The 22300-nt window shown below is 33.6% G+C and overlaps 1 protein-coding gene across 1 annotated transcript; it reads left to right on the top strand.

The window, feature by feature from the left end:
- Positions 1-657: 657 nt before the first annotated feature.
- Positions 658-20695, top strand: LOC134257254 (MAM and LDL-receptor class A domain-containing protein 1-like). Its single transcript, XM_062739897.1, has 7 exons — positions 658-715; positions 8523-8770; positions 8901-8961; positions 9899-9984; positions 13615-13744; positions 16110-16285; positions 20397-20695. The coding sequence occupies exons 1-7, from the start codon at positions 658-660 to the stop codon at positions 20481-20483; spliced, it is 846 nt and encodes a 281-aa protein (XP_062595881.1). The 3' UTR covers positions 20484-20695.
- The last annotated feature ends 1605 nt before the right edge of the window (positions 20696-22300 follow it).

Below are 22300 nucleotides of genomic sequence, written 5' to 3'. Positions count from 1 at the left end.
CTTTTCACATTTTCTAAGTCAACACTTTTATTATTTCAAAAAAGTTAAAAATCTTAACATCAATTTACTAGCTGCTTACAAATTTGTCCTAATTTACAATGCTAACCTGTCAAGGCAAAAAAAATCGAATGTTTAATTACTCTACCGTGACTGTTTTTCGTTAAAAAGCATGAAGTTTTAGTTCCTTATGTTCTCGGTTGTATTTTTCATATTTTTTATTTCCATGTCTTCTCCGCCTTTAATTGTTAACGAAAAACAGAAACAGGCTTAATTAGAATGCGGTGTATGTCCACAAAACAATGCGCTATTGAAATTGAAATGGGCCAAGCTAGTTAACGAGCGTTTTGTTTCCTTTTAATGTATGTTTTTATTGTACTTAAAACCTTTGTATATGTAGTAACTGTTACCATCCGAAAGATCTACAAAGCGTACCTAAATTCCTTACCATCATTAGAAATCGCTAGATTTTTAACAAACACCACAAAACCGTCCTAGAGTTTATCCGGAAAAATCAATGGAAGCGGAACCGGGTCCTCAATGTCAAACTGGAGGAGTGCGGAATGCATGTAAGGAGACGTTACGAAACTATTGTCGGCTAGGCACAGACAATTTCGGTAAGCTCCCTTTTCATCCACATCTCAGCCCTAACTAGCATGTATGGGAGAAGATAGATATGAGAGTGAGACAGCTTATCCAGCAGCAGAATCTAGTGGAGGTAGAGGTCAATCTTGTCAACACATTGAAATATATTCAATAAATAAATTTTTTTCTTTAATAGTTTAAACTCTTTGAGAAGCGGTTGTCTTGCTGTTATTTCGTTAGAATGGATTGATTGATTGTATACTGTTTAACGTCCCTCTCCAGAATATTTCACTGCTATGGAGACGTCACCATTACCGGTGAAGGGCTGCAAATTTAGGACTATGCTCGGCACTTGCGGCCTTTAAGCAGGGAGGGATCTTTATCGTGCCACACCTGCTGTGACACGGGGCCTCGGTTTGTACGGTCTCATCCGAAGGACCGCCCCATTTAGTCGCTTTTACGACAAGCAAGGGGGTACTGAGGACCTATTCTAACCCGGATGCACCCGTTAGAATGGAGGATAATGCACTGTATTCAACGTTGCGAATTTTTAATTCTAGGGTGCCTTAAAGTTTCTGCATATTGTGATAAAGCGCATCAATAAAATATATTAAGTGAAATAATTGTTTTGCTACTTTTTTATCCTCTATACTCATTAAATTATTATGTCAAAATAATTTATTATAAGAGCGGTGTTAAGCAGAAATTTGCCAGGGGACTTAGCAATTTTGATTATTATATGTATATATCTGTACTTGTATTAATTTTGTATTTACTCCTATATTACTTTTTATATCAACGATGAAGCAATGGAAATAGAAACTTTTCCAGTTGTGAAATAAGATACAGTGGCGGATCCAGAAGTTGGGGGGGGGGGGGGTTGAGGCCCAAAGGGCCGAAGGGGGAGGGCATGGGAGGGTGTGTCCCCCTCCCATAGGGGGGGTTCGGGGGGCCTCCCCCGAGAAAACTTTGTTTTTAATGGTTCTAAATGGTGCATTTTCCAGCATTTTAGGGGTACTTTTTGTAGCTTTTTTAAAGACCGATCATCACAAATTTTTAATAAAATGTTTTCAATTTAATTTAACTTTTACACAAGACTTTAGACTTTGCTTTTAAAAAATGTTAAATCTGACAATTTTAGGAATGCAAGCAGTTGACTTCAAGTTGTCTTAGTTTACTTTAAATGCACCTACAATTAATTTAGTTCTATGTCAAGCTGACTTCCAAGATACAACTAATGTGCAAATTTTTAAACACTAAAAAATTAAAAATTGAATTCTTTTCAGAATCCCTAACTTGTGCTTTTCAACTTGAGTATATACTATCAATATAACACACGTGTACAATTAATGAAATTTCAAACTGTCTTAACTGAAGAAAAAAATTACGTAAACTGGAGAATCTGTCAAAACTATAGAGGGGTTTGCTAAGCCAACCTGGTTTTGTAAAAAAAAAAAAAATATATTAATTTAATTTCAAAACGGTAAAAAAAACCCTGAATAATAGTTTATTCATAGTTTAAAAAACATGCATTTTATCAGCGAAAGAATATTACTGAGCAGCACCGTAACTATGCAGTTTTCTGTTGTTGGTACCTAACTACATTGTACTGTGATCTTGTGACTTCACTAGATGCACAGACTACCCGATACTTGTCTGAGGTACTCTCTCTGTTGATTACCTGTGTATTGTGTGCGTTCAAGCGGAAACTTCAGAGATTTCCTGTTACGTAGTGGATGTATATTTCACAGTTGTACAAACAAAGGGTTTATGTTTATTAGAGTCTTATCAATGCAACAAAATGACAAAATGACACTTGTTAAAAAAAAAAAAATCAATGAGCGGGGGGTGGGTTTCTCGACCCCCCCCCCAACCCCCCTGAATCCGCCCTTGAAATATATAAAAAAAAAATTCGATCCCGCAACAATGTGTTATATTCGTCGAAAACATTGAAGTTAGAGTATTTAACCTCAAGGAATTCACAATTAGAGCTTTTCATATTAGAGAAATGCTTAAATTAAGTATTCCATTTAAGACAAAAATGTGTCCCACAAAACGACATGGTATGCTCTTTTTGATGTACTTAAATCACATTTATTTACTTGAGACATATATTCTTTGATGGATATTTATGAATTATTCTAAAGCATCACTTAATGCTACGTTTACACTATGTTCCCGGCAGCCACGGCAATCACGTTTCAGGCCACCGTGGAAAAAACGGGATAGGCGTGAGAAAACTTGGGGCAACGGGATGGGCAAACGTAACTCATCGCGATTGCCGTGGATGCCGTGCCAGATTTTTAAACTGTCAAAAAATTTGCCACGGCGGCCACGTTGCAGATGTGAAACTTAGTAGGTCGTAGTAAAACGGAATAAACGCAACAAAACGCGACAGCACGTAATAGACCGCAACAGAACTTGGAGGCAGTCCGCAGTGGGACGGGAGAATGTATATTTCCATTCATCTCACGGTCCATTCACGTTTTGAGACGTTTTGCTGAGTTTAGTCCGCGTTCTGTCACGGCTAGTTCACGGTTGTTGTCCGTTTTATCACGTTCTGCCACGTTTCATCACGGTCCTCACGGCAAACTAGGGTGTATGGTAGCCGTTTCCTCGCGTTCAATCGCGGTTCGTCCCGGCATGTTACGGTTTATGGTCCCGGTGCGTTGCGTTCTACTACGGTCTGACACGGCGCACGCGGTCTGAGAGGAAGCATATAAAAGCCGGGCACTGCAGAGAAGTTTTATTATGGATCTATATGGATCTCCGCCTTCTCATCCGTCTTATTCGTCTCATTCCTAGTTGCTGCACTCCTGCCTTCCCTCTCTGTAACTGCTGCTGGTTCTCTTCATTTTGACGAAGTGGTTTTAGGTATGCACCCAGCAAACACGCGAAAATAAAATCTTCGTCTTGGGAATTCATGATGTTTTATCTTCGAAGGGTCATGATACAATGATTGTTTCTGGTTAGGAGACCTTCTCTGGTACAAACGTGATCCATAGTTTCCCGGCGTCCATGTTTCATACGTAGAAAGACTTGACAGAACGTGAGAAACGTATAAGAACTTCATAAGAACGCGAGAAACGAGAGGGGACCTATCAGAACGTAAGAGGCCTGGGGGGAACGTGCTGGCTTACGTGGCAGAACCGTAGTGCGCCGTGGAGCCTCCGGCACTCCACGGCAACTTCTTCCTACGGCCCATCACGGATTCCGTAGAAGACCGTAGAAGACCGCAAAAGAACTTGTCAAGACTTGGATATAGAGGGGAAAATAACCAAAATCTCACGGCGCACTACGTTTCGGGCAAACGGGGCTGCCGTGACGGCCGGGAACATAGTATAAACGTAGCATTACATAAAACCATTAACTACGATTAATTTAATATGTTGACGCTCCGGTTGAAATTCGAATATAATATAACTAATGCTTTTTGTATGCCTGACGAATAAGTGCTAGTTAATTGCTATATTCATTATAGATAAAGATATTTCATATAAGAAGAGTTAGGAGAGAATCAATAAATCTTGAAAACAGCATATGGTCTGCAGAAGCTGGTTTACCAAAGTTCAATGTCAAATGTGTGATACGTACTTTTAAAATGTCTTACGAAAAAAAATTTATCATGGAATACCCTTTATAATTATATGAAATACATGTATTCACTGGTCTCCAAGCTAGAAATAGAATTCTTCGATATTTCACATTGTTTGTATTTTTGAAGCTACTTTATTAACTAGACAATGATTCCTTATATCTTTCATTTTATTTTATTTTTTTTTTTGACATACATGTATTTTGTACTGTCTTCCGTCAAGTAACATCAAGTCCGTCACTGTGAACACCATCGAATAGATTGAGATTAAGCTCCGCCCATTCTCTGACGTAAGCGGTCCAACATCTCATCGTCCAGTCCAACATCTCAGCGGTCCAACATTGTTTTTTATGCCCGCTCAGCAAAACATTAAAAATGTTAGACTTTTTTCGTATATATTTGTATAGGAACAAATTTTAAAGATATAACAATGTCTAGCGTCGAAGCCTCCTGTGTCAATTCCATGAATCCCCGCCCGCTGACGAGGACATCCGCACGAGATTTACCCGGTATATGCATTTTAGGCCTCCTTATCTCATGAACTAGACCGCTTGGTGAAATTTATATTCCGGTAAAATGATCAAAAAATCAACTCCATTAACTTTCAAAGAGTTATCACAGATAAAACAGATAGAAATGGAAATATTCCTGTCAGGAGTAAAATTACATGTACAATTGTAGTAGATACGACATATATGCACTGCCATTCCATGTTCTACCAAATAACGATGGGAACTTTCAAAGTTCAGACGAAGACCTTAAATACCACCCCCTTACACAGCTGGAGTTGTCTGGTAACTAAGGCAACAGATGCAGTAGAGTTGCGAAATTAAATCTAATCTTGATTAAAAAACAGAGGTAACTTCATTTATATTGTGAGATAATGCAACGATTACAGTGTACCAGTTTTTCTTAAAACATTATTATAAAGGGTATTGTGATCTATATTGCATTTAACTTTTTGCTACATAGAACCAATCAGAGAGTATTAAGGCTTTTTGCAATTGTTACATTTAAATGTATCTGAGTAGCTGATAATAGATCCTTTTATGCTTCAATGTATATACTTATACATTCCATTTACTCTATTAGTTCTGCAAATCCACCAGTAAGCATAACAAATGAGAGTTAACATTCAACCCTGTCTAGTACCTATATTACACTCACAATAGTCTGAGCTGAAATATGTGGAGCTTAACGAACATCATTCGAGCTCGAAGACGATTTAACAAATAAAACATTGGAGGAAATAAATTTATATATTTGAATCAAATATACTGACAGATGTTAACCCTGTATACGGGGGTTGAAGGTGTACGAGTAGTGCTGCATAATTAAAGGAATTTGACGATAAAGAAAAATAAATCATCAGTTTGTCATAAAGTTTGGTTGTTAGATTACTTTTAATTTCATGTATGACTTCTTTTAATACATGAAGTTTAATTGGAAAACGTTGACTTTAAAATCAATGAAAGTTTAACTTGTATTGATTTTTTTCTTGAATAGTGTACAGCTGTATAGAATATCTGTAAAAGGTAAAAGATTACGAAAATTAAAGAGATAAAAGAAATATCTACAAACAATGAAAATATGTAAAGAGGGCATAAAACACAGACCCCTGGAAATACAAGCAGAGGGATCAGGTGCCTAGGAGGAGTAGGTATCCCCTGATGACCGGTCACAACAGCCTGAGCCATTGATCAATTGATCAGGTGGATACCGGTAATTCCGTAGTTAACATTCCGTATAAAACACAGGCCTTACAAATATTGATTTTAAAGAAGTCAAAAATATAATAGTTATATGGTATATATGGTTATATATATATAGTCCTGGTTATATCCAGGTTTATTATAAAGGTCATAGAATATATTCAAATAACAAAATGCTTTCTTTGGTTGTTACTATATATATACGGGAATTAATGTCGCAGTTGTTGCAGAAGCTGCGACGTCAATCCCTGTACTAACAAACAAAGAAAGCATTAATTTATTTTTATTGTTTACATTTACATCTGTATTAAAAATCATTTAAAGTAAAACAATCTGTTTAGATAATATATCTAAGAATAATATGTAATTGTATTCATAACTGATGGAACAACCATTGTTCAAGATATTTACGCACGTGGCTTTCATATTGTTGGTCATACATGTACACTGATTAATGGCAATGGCCTTCATGACAAATAAAGGAAAGATATTTAGTGGATGTAAATATACATGTGTAATGCCGATTTCAAACGAAGTTGTTTAAATCCCTGCAGCATCACTTTATCAGTTTGTTGCATGCCTCGCTTGAAAAATGTATCGTTCTCAGCGCAAGCTCTTGATTACCATAAGTACTATGCTGTACCAAGCTTTTGAGGTATCTATAAAAAGCGAAACATTTCTCTCGCTTTTACAATTGAATCTTTTAATACTTTCCTGCAAAACAAAGCACATTACCAATAAAAGAACAAATCAGCCCAAAGCCATTTATTGTTTAAATAACACCCCTTTTCTTATATTTTCATAAGTCTCTTTGTTATCTGATATCATTATATTTGTCGTCCACGTGGGGCAGTAGTTAGACAGTTTGGTCTATACTATAGTGACGAAGAAAGGAGTTGATCCCTGCGTCGCGACTGTGGGATGTTGAGACCTGTCCTTCACAGTACATACTAGGTGCTGGTATGAAAAAGAGTTTGATGTGATGTTATAGTAAAAATTTCAGGTATAATTTATATTGGTCCCACTTCCTTATTGCAGCCTTACGTGTGCTGCGATAGATATACTCTATGACACTTACTTTATCCGTACATGTACCCTGAAATTCAAATTGTCTGTAAATACCGAAAAACATATTGCATATGGGTGCATCAAGTGGTATTACACGATGTCTTAGGAAAAAAAAACTTGTCATCATTAATACTATTAATACATGTACATTGTCATCAAATGTACCATTATAATTATATTTCACTTTGCTATATTTTAGTCGATATTAAGCAAAATGCAACAACGTAAAATGTATTAAAACACTGAGGTAATTTTTTGTTTAGCTTATTTGATCGTTGTTTAACGTACCTCTCGAGAAATTTTCACTTATTTGGAAAAGTCACCATCTGTCGATGGAGAGCTGCATATTTGTTACCTATACGCTGCACTGAGGGCCATTGCACAGGGAAGGGTCTTTTTCGTGCTTTTTCGTGCTAACAGATACTGCGAAACGGGGCCTGGGTTTATACTGTTTTATCCGAAGGACTGGTCTTCAGGTCTCTAAGTGGGATTCGAACCTGCGACGGAAGGATCAACTCCGTACTTCGCGACTTTGGAGAAGACGCTCTTACCATGCACTTACGCCCAAAGTTGTTAAATAATAAGTAACAGGTTTAAAAACTTCACTGGGAAATAAATTGTGTCTGTATATGATGAAAACTTCTAAGCAGGCATTCGACCGTCATAGGATTTGATCATGTCACTGTCCTACTAAAATTAGCGGAAATTCCTTCCCGCCAAAATGAATACAAGGCCAAAAGTACATGCAGTACGTTTACAGTATTTGATCCTCTTGCCCTATATCTTTGTGTAAGGTGAATCGTAAGAGATAGCCTTCCACGTACTTTATAGGCTAAATACATCTGAAATGTTATCGTTCGTGCAGCAGAGTGGGTAGAACATTTTCTATACAGTCACAGAAAAAAGGAATTTACCTTTTCGTCTCGGATTCAAATACCACGGTGGGACGATAAGACCAGTCCTTTGGGTGAGACCATATACATCGAGGTCCCTTGTTGCAGTAGGCATTTTGTAAATTTGCTATGGGCAAAGTGCTGGCATCACAACATGAGTAAGAAACTCTCGAACAGATGTAAAACAAAACAAACAGACGTGTGGAATGAAAAAATCATACATATATTTCCATTCTAATTCTGGGTTACTGAGTTTAATTACTGAAGGCTCTAATTCTCCTACTTGTTTCGAGGTGCCTTGTTCATTTTAAGGAGTGTGGAAAATAATCAATGTTTTAAATGAACACCCTACTAGGTTTCTTATTCTGAATCTCTGAAGCATTTTAAGTACCTATTATTTTTAATCCATAAGGAATATTAGTTTCCAGTCACACTAATTTGGATGTTAATATTTATTAAAACTAATATTTCAAACAGTTAATTTTTAACAATACCTTCGTGATACAAACATTAAAATTTGCTGAATAACCATTATGGTCGTACATATATAATAACTATTTCAAAGCCATATCTAGTAAGTACAGCTATTCAAAAAAACATACACCATGATAGATCGACTGGTGGGAATAGTTTTAAATTTTTTGTGTTTTTTCACATCATCTTTGAATGCAGACAATTGCCAATCTCTGTATTATGATGGTGAAGTTCCTAAATCATCAGACTTGTATGTTTTCGAGACAATTACAACATTTCCATATTCCATGATGGCATTCTGCACCAATAGATGCGTAGATAATCTAGAATGTTTGGCAGTGGACATATGTGATTCTAATGGAGAGAAGAGCTGTAGACTTGTCAGGTTTTTGAAACTTAATTTAACAACTACAGATAGCAGCAAGACCTGCAGAAGATACAAAGTGGTAATTAGATATACAGTAACCTCTTTACAACAATAGGAATACTCATATAAAATATACGATTTTGGAAAAAAGAGTTTAAAATGTTTGGGATTTATTTTTATTTTCCTCTGCATTTTTATTAATTCATCAGGATAAAAGGTGTGGATATGGTCGACATTATGACGAAATCCTTAAAGAGTGCAAGCCATTGTGTAAGTGTAGTTTACTTTGTTTGATCACACATTTAATTTAAGATTAGTCTGCTTTATTGTTAATTATAGCTTGTCATATTGAAATATATGAATTCCATCGTGGTCTTTAAGTAAGATATGAGAGGAAGATATATTACGGGAGTATAAAAGCAATTTTGACCCAGTTCTGTTCAAAAGTACAAATAAAGCTTCTTTCTATCACCTGTAAAAAGAAATTATAACATTGATAGTATTACTAATTAAATTGTATGCATCTTTCAATCTGATATATATTCATTAAAGAAAAGTAAAAATGAACATAATCTTTTCTTGAAAATCAAAGAAGAAAAAAAACGTTTTTTGTCCACTTTTAAATTAAGTGAGTGCAAAGATGGCTTCAATTTTTTTTAAGCAATGAAAAATAATGTATTTCAGTTTTTGAGGTCGCACGTTTATAATTTTGTTAACAAAAGTAACATCAAAAACAATGACAAATAATTATTGCTAATAGTGATAAATAGTGATCAGGTTTAAAAGTCATCCACACAATTCAAATTTTAGAGGACCAATACGGACCTTTACAACAGTAGGGGGATTAGTTGCTAAGATTCTGATCTTCATAAAACATTTTTCTTAATGTTATTCTTTTAAAAATTATTAACTTCATGATTTCAAGAAAAAAGTAAATACCCCCCCCCCCCTCCCCCAAGGTAGATCACTAACCCATGTAAACAGGCCCTGTACGAAAACATGAATGTACGAATACACTCTATGGCCTAACGGAGTTTTGTTTCCTTTCGTTATTTCTTTAATTTTCTAACTTAAAAATGGAATTTTTTTTATATGATAACCTTATAAAAATATTTCATGGAGTTTAATTCGTATTTGTCGATTATTAAAGATTTTGCATCAATATATAAGAACTTCGATTGTCTATTTAAATTTTATCTGTTTCTAGATGTGTGCGACTTTGAGACAATCACAGAACCATCTTGTTTCTTGGAAGAATCACAAAATGATAGATTCAACTGGAACAGATATTCGGTAACCCCTAAAAATGTTTAAATGCAGAAAATATATCGAAGGGTTTTCTCCACCAGAATCTTCTCAATGCCAATGTTTTTTTAATGATATCTCAAAACCACGATTTTAAAATGATGGTTGTTCAGTAAAATTGTATTGTCAAGTTGTTCAGAGTGCAAATAGTCAATGCTGCTGTCTGATTAATTAAAATATATTCCACATTACTCCTTATAGAATATTCAAGCAAATTTCATATACTCTGTAGATATAAGTACAGGTATGCAAAATATGGCATTCATATTATTTAATATGTTATGGTTACAATGTTCGGACGTTTTTTTAAGTGTGTTATCAAGGTACTCTAAATATATTTAACTAAAAAGGAGTAAATAGGAAATCTTTCAACCATTTCTCTTTCAAACAATTGTCTGACAATGTGCGTCGGAGGTATATGTATTTTCTAATAACATTGGAATTAGCCGTCTACCTAAGATTTATTTTTGAAAAGGGGGCCCGAATAGTTTGAGGTCAGGTAACAGCAACACCAACAAACACATTGATTTATCAAATATTGAGTAATTTTTGGGACACAAAAAGGGGGGGGGGCATGGTCCCCTCTTAATCCGGCAGGGATTATTGGAAGTAGCCATATACTAAAGATAACTGTCTTTCATTTTCGTCTTCTTATCGAAAAAAAAATAAGTCCTTAAATTCCCCTGGTGCACTGTAACATCATCAGGCGACATCCTTTTTTCGTCTATTTGTGCTTACAGATACACGTACTGCATTTTTATAGCTCGGGAAGCTCTGTAAATTATGCAAATTCAATGAACTTCTCAGACGACCATTGCAGTCAATATTAATAAAAAAAATTTTTTTTTTATTGTAACCTGATTTATTTTTATTTTTCGTTTTTGAAATAAATATAATTTTGATCATGCATCGTAGGACTAAAAAGCAATGTACGGTGTTATCAGAAAAATAAGACAATTTAACCTCCCTGTAGTATGTCAACTTGATTTATTTGATAAAATGGTTTTACCAGTGCTACTTTATGGTTGTGAAATCTGGGGTTTTGAAAACCTAGATATTATTGAACGTGTACATTTAAAATTTCTGAAACATATTCTGTATTTAAAAAGTATTACCCCGAATTATATGGTTTATGGTGAAACAGGACGTTTCCCACTATCTGTAATTATATATTCAAGAATAGTTTCATACTGGTGTAAGTTACTGAATAGCACAGATAAGAAAATTTCATGTATATTGTATCAATATTTAATTGCTAATTCACAATATGAAATTGGTAAAAACCCTTGGATTGACTGTGTTCATCGCATTTTTGATTCATGTGGACTATCTCATATTTGGAATGAACAGTTTTATTATCATCTTAATCAAGACTGGGTTACTGCTGTTGTTAAACAAAGATTGCAAGATCAATTTATACAAAAATGGTATTCTGATATTAATAGTTCTTCTAGAGGTATTTTGTATAAGACTTTTAAAACAAATTTTGAGTATGAAAATTATTTAAGTATTTTACCACTAAAATTCAGAAAAATACTTGTCAAATTCCGTACTACTAATCACCGTCTACCAGTTGAGCTGGGAAGATGGACTGGTATACCATTAAATGAAAGATTATGTACACTCTGTGATGCAAAACATGTTGCCGATGAATTTCATTTCATACTTGAATGTAATGCACTGTCAAAAATCAGGAAAAAGTATATTAATGAGTACTACTTTACTAGACCTAATATTTTGAAATTTTCTCAACTGATGACAAAACAAGATGCTATGTCGCTTAAAAAACTTTGTATGTTTATATAAAAAATATACGATTTAGTCTGTCCTCCATAATTTTTCCCCTTATTTATGTCATTATTACATGTTTTATTTATTATATTTTTTTCTTCATTTTCTTTTTCCATTTTTCTCCCTTCTCATTTTCTGATTGTGTACATCATATACTTATACCTCTGACCTGATTATATATATATACATGTTGTAAATATTTATCTTTGTCCTCATGTACCATGTATTTAATATGGTGTTGAGCGGATAAATGAACTTGAACTTGAACTTGAACTATCCCCACGCTCATGCAAACATAGTTATCAAACAAGACAAACTATTTTTGGTCCATATTTTGTGAAGAAAAAATAATTAGATATTAATGATGAATAAATGCTAAAAAGAAAATGGGCGTAATTGGCGTTTAATCTGCAGGAATCATTTGTACGAAACATTTATGGTTTAAATGTCCATAATTTGGTTGGCTGACCATAGCTGGTCAGATTTTACAAACACAACTATACGATTTTTTTTCATTTAGTATGAAATGCCTTTTCAGATTATAACATTTATGGCAATTTTTCCTAGGAGGTACAATTACCTAATAATGATTCACAAAAAATAAGCATCTACATATATAAAATTTAAGTCATATGAAACTGACAAATTGATGGATTGTTTGCATAAAAAAAAATAAATAACGCCCCATGCGAGGCTCGAACCAAAAACTTGTTACTTCCACTGCACTGAACAGGTAGCCCAACTTACTGAGCTATCAAAGCTACACATATACAGACGATTTTAAAAGAACAAAGAAGCATTACATACACTTAGTGGGATTTTTTTTTTTGGAAAAAGTTCATTTCTCATGGTCTCTGGGTCTTCTCTCCATTATTTACAAATGTATATTCGTTTCTTTGAATTAAAATGCACACAAATAACGTTTCAAAAGCATGGAGAGAAGACTCAGAGATATAAAAAATTAAGAAAATCGTGTTTAAAAATGTACCTTTTTGTACCAAATGTCTGATCTAGCCAATTTTCAAGTTATTTTTGAGCAAATCAAAATTTACTTTCGGGAAATTATTTTCCTTTCCTATTTCACAGGAACCCGATGAATATAAAATAGGTTTAAATTTCATTTTACATGTTGATTAAATTTTCACTTTTCAAGTACGCCCAGATTCCTGCCGAATGCCAATCAAATGCGCCCTCGTTCTTTCAGTTCTATATGCAATTTTTTTTAAATAATAAAAAAAAAGATTTCGTTTCACATTTTTCCCCCGGAAAATATCTTATGTATGTGTCACAAAGAAGTAGTACAGTTGCACTGCTTGATCAATTGTTCAGTTTTAACTCTTTCAGGACCTAAATACTTTATCTTTTTATTCATTTAAAATCAATAGACAATGCTATGCTGCTCTCTCAATTCATTTGATACAATGTAGTTGCGATGAAAAACGCAACGCTAGACTATACGTTTTCTTTGTTATTGTAATGTAGCATTAAATGAATAATAATGTCGTGGTCGTATTTCAATAGTGGTTACAATCTATGTTCGGTATTGAAATGCACTCTCAGCCACTACTGAAATAATTATTTCAATAGTGGTCGTATTTCAATAGTGGTTGCATATTATGTTTGTTGTTGAAATGCACTCTAAACCACTATTGAAATAATTATTTCAATAGTGGTCGTTATTTCAATAGTGTTTGCAAACATGCATTCTAACATAAATATCTTGAACCTTTTGGGATTGACATATCGAGGTTTGAATATACATGTATTACTCAATCTTTCGATACACATTATACATATATATAATGGTTATTTCCTTCCAATTCACAGGGAAGGACTGGTTCTACTAGTACTGGTCCTAGTGGCGCCAAAGTCGGTAAATACTACAAGTACATAGAAGCATCTTCACCTCGAGTTTTGGGGGACAACGCTAAATTGGTCAGCAATAGAGTTTTTAAAGGTAATTCAGATGTAGACACGTATCCAATAATTCACGAGCACAAAAAATTATTTTAGTATGTATCTTATTCAAAACAAACAACATGTAATCAGTTTAGATTTTAAGAACTATTCAAAGTTAAGGAATTTTTTTTCCTAAGATTCGTGGGTGTGATTTAAAATCAATTTGTTCACATTCTAAGTGAAAGTTTAACAATGGTTCTTAGCAAATGAGTGTTTTTTGGTTCTATTGTGGTTCAAAAGTTTTGATCTAGATATGAATTGTTATAGTTTACAACTTATTACACTTTAAGATTATACTTTTCTTTGTTTGCCTGTTGAATTTGATAGGTTTATATACACTATGAAACAGGTTGTAGGAAAATAAGCATGCACAGGTATGTGTTTTATGGGCTTTATATTTAGTTTATAAGTTTTTTCAGATATTTAAATAAAAAAAAATTGTCTGACAGACAAGTAAGAAATGTTATTGATGATGTCTGTTTATTTTAAATATTTTGTAGACAAAATATTTAGGCGATTTAGTAGAGTAGACTGATGGAGTGATTAATTGTTGTTTAACGTCCTTCTTGAGAATTTTTCACTCATATGGAGAAGCCAGTAATTGCCGGTAGTGGTCTACAAATTCTAGTCTATACTCGGCACTTTGAGCAGTGAGGGATATTTTTCTTACCAGAATTCGGAAATACACGAGCCGTTTAGGTAACGAAAATTTGACGTCACATACAAGTTAAAACAATTAGTTTGAGGATGCAAACGATAACTTTTGGCATAAGAATGGTAATAAATCGTTGTTTATTTAAGTTCTTGCTATACTTTAGTCACCATGTTGGTAGGCTCCACAAAGGATTAATGGGTGTCATGATTTCTTTTTTTTTTTTACACGGGCTAATAAAAATTATTTCAGCAATACGCAGAATTTAACTCGACTTTCTTCCGTTCGTACAGGTTGTCATTGGAGCTCGCTGCGATGCTCTTAAAGTATGGCGAAATTTTTTTTAGCTCACCTGAGCCAAAGGCTCAAGTGAGCTTTTCTGATCACAATTTGTCCGTTGTCTGTCGTCGTTGTTGTCGTTGTCGTCGTCGTTGTCGTTGTCGTTGTAAACTTTTCACATTTTCATCTTCTTCTCAAGAACCACTGGGCCAATTTCAACCAAACTTGACACAAAGTATCCTTGGGTAAAGGGGATTCAAGTTTGTTCAAATGAAGGGCCACGCCCTTTTCCAAGGGGAGATAATCATGAATTTGTTAAAAATTAATGGCATTTTTAAAAAATCTTCTTCTCCAGAACCGCTGGGCCAGGAAAGATGAAACTCATGTGGAATCATCCTCAGGTAGTGTAGATTCAAGTTTGTTCAAATCATGACCCCCGGGGCAAGGGTGGGGCCAAAATGGCCGACCAAACTTTTACATAGGAATATATAGGAAAAATCTTTAAAAATCTTCTTCTCCAGAACCACTGGGCCTGGAAAGATAAAACTCATGTGGAATTATCCTCAGGTAGTGTAGATTCAAGTTTGTTCAAATCATGACCCCCGGGGCAAGGGTGAGGCCAAAATGGCCAACCAAACTTTTACATAGGAATATAAAGGAAAAATCTTTAAAAATCTTCTTCTCCAGAACCACTGGGCCAGGAAAGATAAAACTCATGTGGAATCATCCTCAGGTAGTGTAGATTCAAGTTTGTTCAAATCATGACCCCCCGTGCAAGGATGGGGCCAAAATGGCTGACCAAAGTTTTACAGAGGAATATATAGGAAAAATCTTTAAAAATCTTCTTCTCCAGAACCACTGGGCCAGGAAAGATATAACTCATGTGGAATCATCCTCAGGTAGTGTAGATTCAAGTTTGTTCAAATCATGACCCCCGGGGCAAGGGTGGGGCCAAAATGGCCGACCAAACTTTTACATAGGAATATATAGGGAAAATCTTTAAAAATCTTCTTCTCCAGAACCACTGGGCCAGGAAAGATGAAACTCATGTGGAATCATCCTCAGGTAGTGTAGATTCAAGTTTCTTCAAATCATGACCCCCGGGGCAAGGGTGGGGCCAAAATGGCCGATCAAAGTTTTACAGAGGAATATATAGGGAAACCTTTTAAAATCTTCTTTTCAAGTACTTCAAAGCTATGATTAGTGATATGTATATGGAATCATCCTCAGGTAGTGTAGATTCTAGTTTGTTCAAATGATGAACACCTGGAGGGGGGGGGGGAGTAAATTCAAGCCCGATATGCTCAGGTGAGCGCTGTGGCCCCTGGGCCTCTTGTTCTTCAGATTATCATTTTTTATCAATAAAAAGAAGAATTTGAAAATGCCAAAAGTCTGGAGAGGTGATATTTAAATTCCTGTGTTTAATTTTCAGATGAGACATACTGTCTTTCCATGTACTACAACATGTATGGACAAACGACCGGAACTCTTAAGATTCAGACCCGGACCGGAAATGACACGGCAGTGACTCATTGGAAGAAGTCAGATGGCCAAGGAACCAAATGGCACAGCATTGAACTCTACCTCCCTCTTAACGACAACACTGAGGTAAATCAACTTAGTCTTGTAACATAAATGGACGATATTAATATTTTAAACATGCTCAATGCTTGTTCACATACATGTAATATTGACCAGTATTCCAAATTTAATTAATGAAGAATACTGCATTATAATAATTTGTTAAATTTATAAAAGGACTGAAAGTACTCGGTAGCCCTAAGCATTGATTGCAATAGGGAATTAATAAGAATTATTTGACCTACAATTTCCTGTTATATTGATGTACTTGTTAGTAAAATGTTGACTGTGTGACCATTGGGGCGAGCAGAGTTTTAAATAAAAATACACGTATGACATATTAAAAACTCAAGAGTATTTTCCTTACATATTTTGATGCAGTGCTTTTAAGTGCTTTAGTAAAATTTACATGGAATATAAAGATAACGACCAGTGATCAAGCTCAAACGTTCATTGTAAACTGCCTTCCCTGGCAATTTATTAACAACAAGAAAATGTGTTTCCATCTATGTTAGAATTACAGACTAAATCACAAGAAGCATAAGAACAAATTCTATAAAAAAAAATATTTCTTATCTACTACTGATTGATGCTAGAATATGATTATTCCGTTTCTTGTAGGCAGCTAATTGACTGTTTTACTATAAATAGCAAAACAGGAGATAAACAAAAGCCTAACAGCGTCACACTAGAAGCTTCCTATACAAAATATAGTCAAAGTGAGAGACGAAACTTACAAAAGTATATTTAACAACTTAATCTTTTGAACTAATAAATGTATATTTTTTAAAAATTAAATTGAAGACGGAATGAGGTGATTACGTTGTCGTTTTATAACATTTTGCCACAAACACAGCTTAATGAGTATAAATAAAATTGCGGGATTTTTGACAGGTTATTACACTTAGCTGTTGAAAATCTCATTATTATGCCATCCTCCTTTAATATTATGGAGATACCATTTCCCCTTTTCCTTTTGTACTTCTTTTAAATATATGGTATTTTTATTAATATGGTTGGTTGAAATTGACTGATTTTAAACGATTAGCTGAAATCTTACTCTATGATTTAACCCTGCATTGATTACAAGAAAGCATGGTATCAAAATGAATTAACCGTTTACAGTTTAATCTAGCTTCACAAGATTCATATCTTGTAATTGTGAATTGTTTGAAATAAAAATCACATATCTGAATGAAATTGATATCGTTTACCGTTGATGATATGCTGATTTAGTTTTTAAAACAAATAAACAAATTTATTATAATTAATTTTAGGTAATTAAAGAGTTTGAGGATTTGATTTAATTTATGCTTTGGCCTAGTATATATAGTGTATCACTGTATCAACTTGGTGATAAAACATATGGTGTGCTCTTTTGTTTAAAACAAAGAGAACATCTCTAAGCATATATGCATTATTTCAACATTTATAGTTTATATTGCTGAATCAATTGTGAAATATTACAAGATTTCTTTTATGCCGTTTAGAGTCAGCATTTAGCATATTTATTCATTTAAGAAATAAAGAACGTTATTCAGTGAACATGGTAATACATGTATGAATAGCAAACAGCAGAGCTATTGCTATTCATATTGATATGTTGACTGAATAATCCTTGTTTATTACTTATATTTGCATTCTTTGATGATGACAAGAATATCAGAGAAAATAATGGCTTACATAAGGACGCGGCTTCTTGTCTGCAGTAAAGAAAAACACACGACTATAAAATAAGTAGACCTGATCATTGCACCTTTTCACTAATAAATCACCAACAATTTATAAAGTATTTTCATCTCAAACACATTTATCTGCATACTAGCTGTGCCGTAATCACATTCTCTTAATTTTTGTTTTGATGCAGTTGTGACGTCATCAATCAACGTTATTGAAAACCTCTGACAAAAATCAATGATTTAACACTTTGATAAAAAAGACAATGCTTTAATACTGATTATAACTCCAGAATGCTTTTCTATGATATTTAAGTTCTTCTATTTATTTTTAAGAGCTGGAATCGTTTTTAAAATATTATATGATTAAACGTTCATTTTGAAAAATTTATCGATGTGTAAACTCTTGACATTTTACTCACAAACTGAATAAAAGTGCGAAGCACTTTTATGTTAAGTTTGTGAGTAAAATGTCAAGAGTTTACACATCGATAAATTTTTCAAAAAGAACGTTTAATTCTTTTAATTCCAATATCGAATTTTTAAAAATATTCAAATTATTTCTCTTTGAGGCCTCCATACAATCCGTTAGTTCTGGACGGCGTAGGGATACATCTTACCGCAAAGGAACGTAATCGAGATGAATTTCGATAGAGTTCAGCTTAAATTTGTCAAAACAATCGATAAATAAACTTATAAAGACTTATCGAATGTTGTTTAAGTCAACAAATATCGTAATTACGAGTTTACTTCAGAATAGTTCGTCCTTGACCATGGCCATGTTGACATAAACGACATCTCTCATAGCGAAAGTTGCAGACCGACGACGCCTTCGATTTGCACTTGTTTGTTCAAAGATTGAGGAACAATATAGAGAGTAAATATGAATTTGATGCTTATAGGGCAAGAAATTGAGGTACGTTTCTTTTCCCTGTCTAAACGATACAAACTGAGTTGATTATAAATCTTCGTATATTATGAACGTTGAGACAGCGATTTTTAAAATTCACACTCGTGATCGAACAGTGACATTAACATTTTCATGGCGTCCGTCAGCTGGGCAGCCTAGCATGTCGCCAGTTTTGTTTTAATTAATTAAATTTGAAGTTTCTTGTATCTATAATTTATCCAAAACAGACAATAAATAACTGCTTTCGTTGTTTATACAATAAACTACATGTAGAAGCTTAGTCAAAAAAGTAGTTCTGATTGAAAAAAAATTTTATCGATGTGTAAAAATTTTCTTAAACGTGTTCTCGTCCAATCAAAACACAGGAATTCAATAGATACAATGAAGACTGGAATTATATACTATTAAAGAAATTTAAAACATCCAAGTGTGAAGAGTTATCGTTCTTTGTACCAATATGCAAAAATATAAGAAAAATAAAAATATGGAGTTCTCTTCAATTTTTAAAATGTTATACAATTAATTGTTAAGCAATTAATACAAATCAATACACTTTTACTATTAATTATGACCTTTTTTAAGACTTACCCTTTTGCCAAAAAATGCTTTAATTCAGTACTGTTACAAATATAATTTATGTTCCGTAGTTCTCCTGCTAAACGACTGAGTTTGTTTTTTTTGTTTTGTTTTTTGTTTTTTTTTTTTTTTTTTTTTTTGTTAAAAGCAGGCAAAAACAAATTACATCATGTAGAAGTGAAATACTGTAAACGTATTACATTTGGCTGTGTATTCTTTTTAGCGCTTTTGGAGTAAAGTAACTTCCGCTAATTCAAATACAACGCTAAGCATCTTGCACATATATACATAAATAAGAACATTGAGAAATGCACTAAATCAAATCTACGCTAACTCGTTCAAAAATCAATTTCCGCTAAATATTGTACACGCTAAATATAATACATTTACAGTATGTCATTTATTAAAGTAAATGACGAAAGTAAAACACAGCTAACAAAATGGGGGTCAGAAAATACCTTATAGAGTATTACACATCTTATGCAACATTTTACACAATCTGAGCCCAGCACAACAATGGCATTGATGTACATGTACATAGGCAAAGGGTGGTCAACCAGACAGGAATAAGAATTCAAACCCTGTTATCTTTCACAAGGTACAATATACATGTATTTCAAGTTAACCCCCTTATAAACTTATAAACATTATAAGTTTCAAAGACATACAAAATGCTTTAAACTGTTGTCTGCCATCAAAACAGTGGATAAAACAAAATAACAAACAGCCATGAACACACAATATGCTTCCCTCGCCGCCTAGGGAAAACCATAGATAAAAAACAACACTGATTTATGTTGAAAAAAATCACATGGATATTATATATAATTATCGATTCGCTATAGAAGCCATTATATACGACAGTCTTTTACTTTTTTCTGTTTGTCATATTGTTAAATAGGCTTACAGCAATCAGTCAAACGTATTTATTTTTAAGTTGCTTTGCTTTTATAGTTGTCACTTGCTTTAATTTTAGATAATCATCGAAGCCATCAGAGGGTCAAACTTCTACAGCGATATCGCCGTCGACTACATAGTGTTATGGCCCATTGCTTGTCCTTGAGGAGGTTATTTCAGTGACCAGACAAAAATCTACACGCATCTGAATAATATTTTTGATATTAACTCTAATCTATGTATTATCTATATGAAAATGGCACATTTCAGGGAGAAAAAATCTCTTGACTTTCGTATTTCGAAGTTTCGTGTTTGTACACTGTATATTGTCATCCTTTAAATTGTATCAAAATCCTGATACATGTATTTACCTCAAAGTCATGTATATGTAATTTTAATGACTTTAAAGGTTTGCAGATCTTGATATTTGACATTAATTAGCTTGTGTAAAATTACGGATATTTTGTATTTTGAGTGAATGTCGAGGACATTAAAATGGATCAGTTCTTCCGTCCGCCTGTCTTTCTTTCTTTCTGTATGAATTTTATTTCCCTGCGATATTTCGAGAAACATTGAACTTTTACAATAAAAATCCCTATTGATTTTGAGGTCAAAAGATCGAGTTCTTTAATTTATACATCTATTTTTATGGAATATCAAAAGAAGATTTTGAGCCTTTGCAATGAAATTTTATACCATGCCTCTCTATGGCACAGATTTGAACCTGTAAAAAATATTTGTTTTAATCATCTGTCCGTCATTAACATTTTACTGTAATTATTTGCAAAGAACACTTTAATGTTAGATATAACAATCCATCATGCTAATAAGATTCCAAGGAGTTACCATGCTCAATGTCTAATCTTGTTCCCCATGGTAATTCTTTGGTTTGAAAGACTTCCTCCTCTTTAAAATTAATAAAATGAATCCTAGATCCAAGTTCACATGACAGACGATGCCTTGAAGTGCTTTTTTTGCCGTGTTTAGATATCGGGCAACTATTTTATCTCATGATTTAGCCTTCACCTTTCAGTAAAGGATTTCTCTTTTAAAAATAAGATCAATGAACTTTTTAGTGTAAATAAATACGACTAATTGTCGCTCACCTATTATTTTTTTTATACCAAGAGAAGAATATTTCAAAACGATTTTCTTCTCTACATATTTATGAAAAATATTACTCCCTAATTGGTCCCTACCTGCGGGCCATATGATTTAAGCAAACAGTCTTGAAGCTGCACATCTGAGATTGATTACAAATGCTGGAGAAGAAATAAATATTTTAAACATTTTTCCTCATAGAATTTTCATTGTTGCTGATAGTTTCACAGACCCCTGGTGCCATGTTTTTATCAAACTTGAATTTCCACTTTGTTTAAAAGTTTTTCAAACAAGTTTTGTCTTTTTTGTCTCCGTGATTCTTGAGAAAAACAATTTACGATCCCAATAATTTTTATTTTTTATTAAGTATCTTTCCTTTTAAAAATAGACTAAATACTCATTTTAACAAGCTTGAACTGTTTACTCAAAAATATGATTTTTGGTAAGGTTGATTTTAATATTCCTTTTTATTCTAGAGAACTCAAAAGTAAGAAAAGCTTATACTTAAGGAATGAAGCTTATTTCAACTTATGTTATACAATGTAACATAACTTGGGGCAGTTTACGCTTTATAAACCGCGAAATAAGCTTCGTTAATTCCGAGTATCAAAAAATAATGATTTTATAGTTATGAAATTATATGTCAAAACGTCTTGCAAGTTTAATGTTTCTGGTCAATAATAATGACATTCTATAGCAGCCTTAAAAAGGAATTCTAGATTGAAGTATTCCTTTTGAAGAAAAGTTTCCTGACAATGACAAACAATGACAAACAGCAATTAATCCTCTTCACTAACCCTTCAAACCATTTAAGTTACATTTGAATTGTCTTTGAGATATCAGGGAATACCTTGTTTGAGAAAGGTTTATGAATTATTCAAG

The sequence above is a fragment of the Saccostrea cucullata genome, unplaced genomic scaffold (assembly GCF_032062105.1).
Source record: "Saccostrea cucullata isolate Sc308-1 unplaced genomic scaffold, CSIRO_AGI_Scuc_v1 ctg2930, whole genome shotgun sequence".
NCBI lineage: Eukaryota > Metazoa > Mollusca > Bivalvia > Ostreida > Ostreidae > Saccostrea > Saccostrea cuccullata.
The sequence above is the reverse complement of the archived record's forward strand: the minus strand, read 5'-3'. Positions and strand labels throughout refer to the sequence as shown.

Excerpts from the sequence above, each read along its gene's own strand:
- LOC134257254 (XM_062739897.1), top strand. The coding sequence starts at position 658 with ATGGGAGAAGATAGATATGAGAGTGAGACAGCTTATCCAGCAGCAGAA. Across the intron at positions 8,771-8,900 it reads CCTGCAGAAGATACAAAGTG|GATAAAAGGTGTGGATATGG; the intron begins GTAATTAGATAT and ends TTAATTCATCAG. Across the intron at positions 13,745-16,109 it reads CAGCAATAGAGTTTTTAAAG|ATGAGACATACTGTCTTTCC; the intron begins GTAATTCAGATG and ends TTTAATTTTCAG.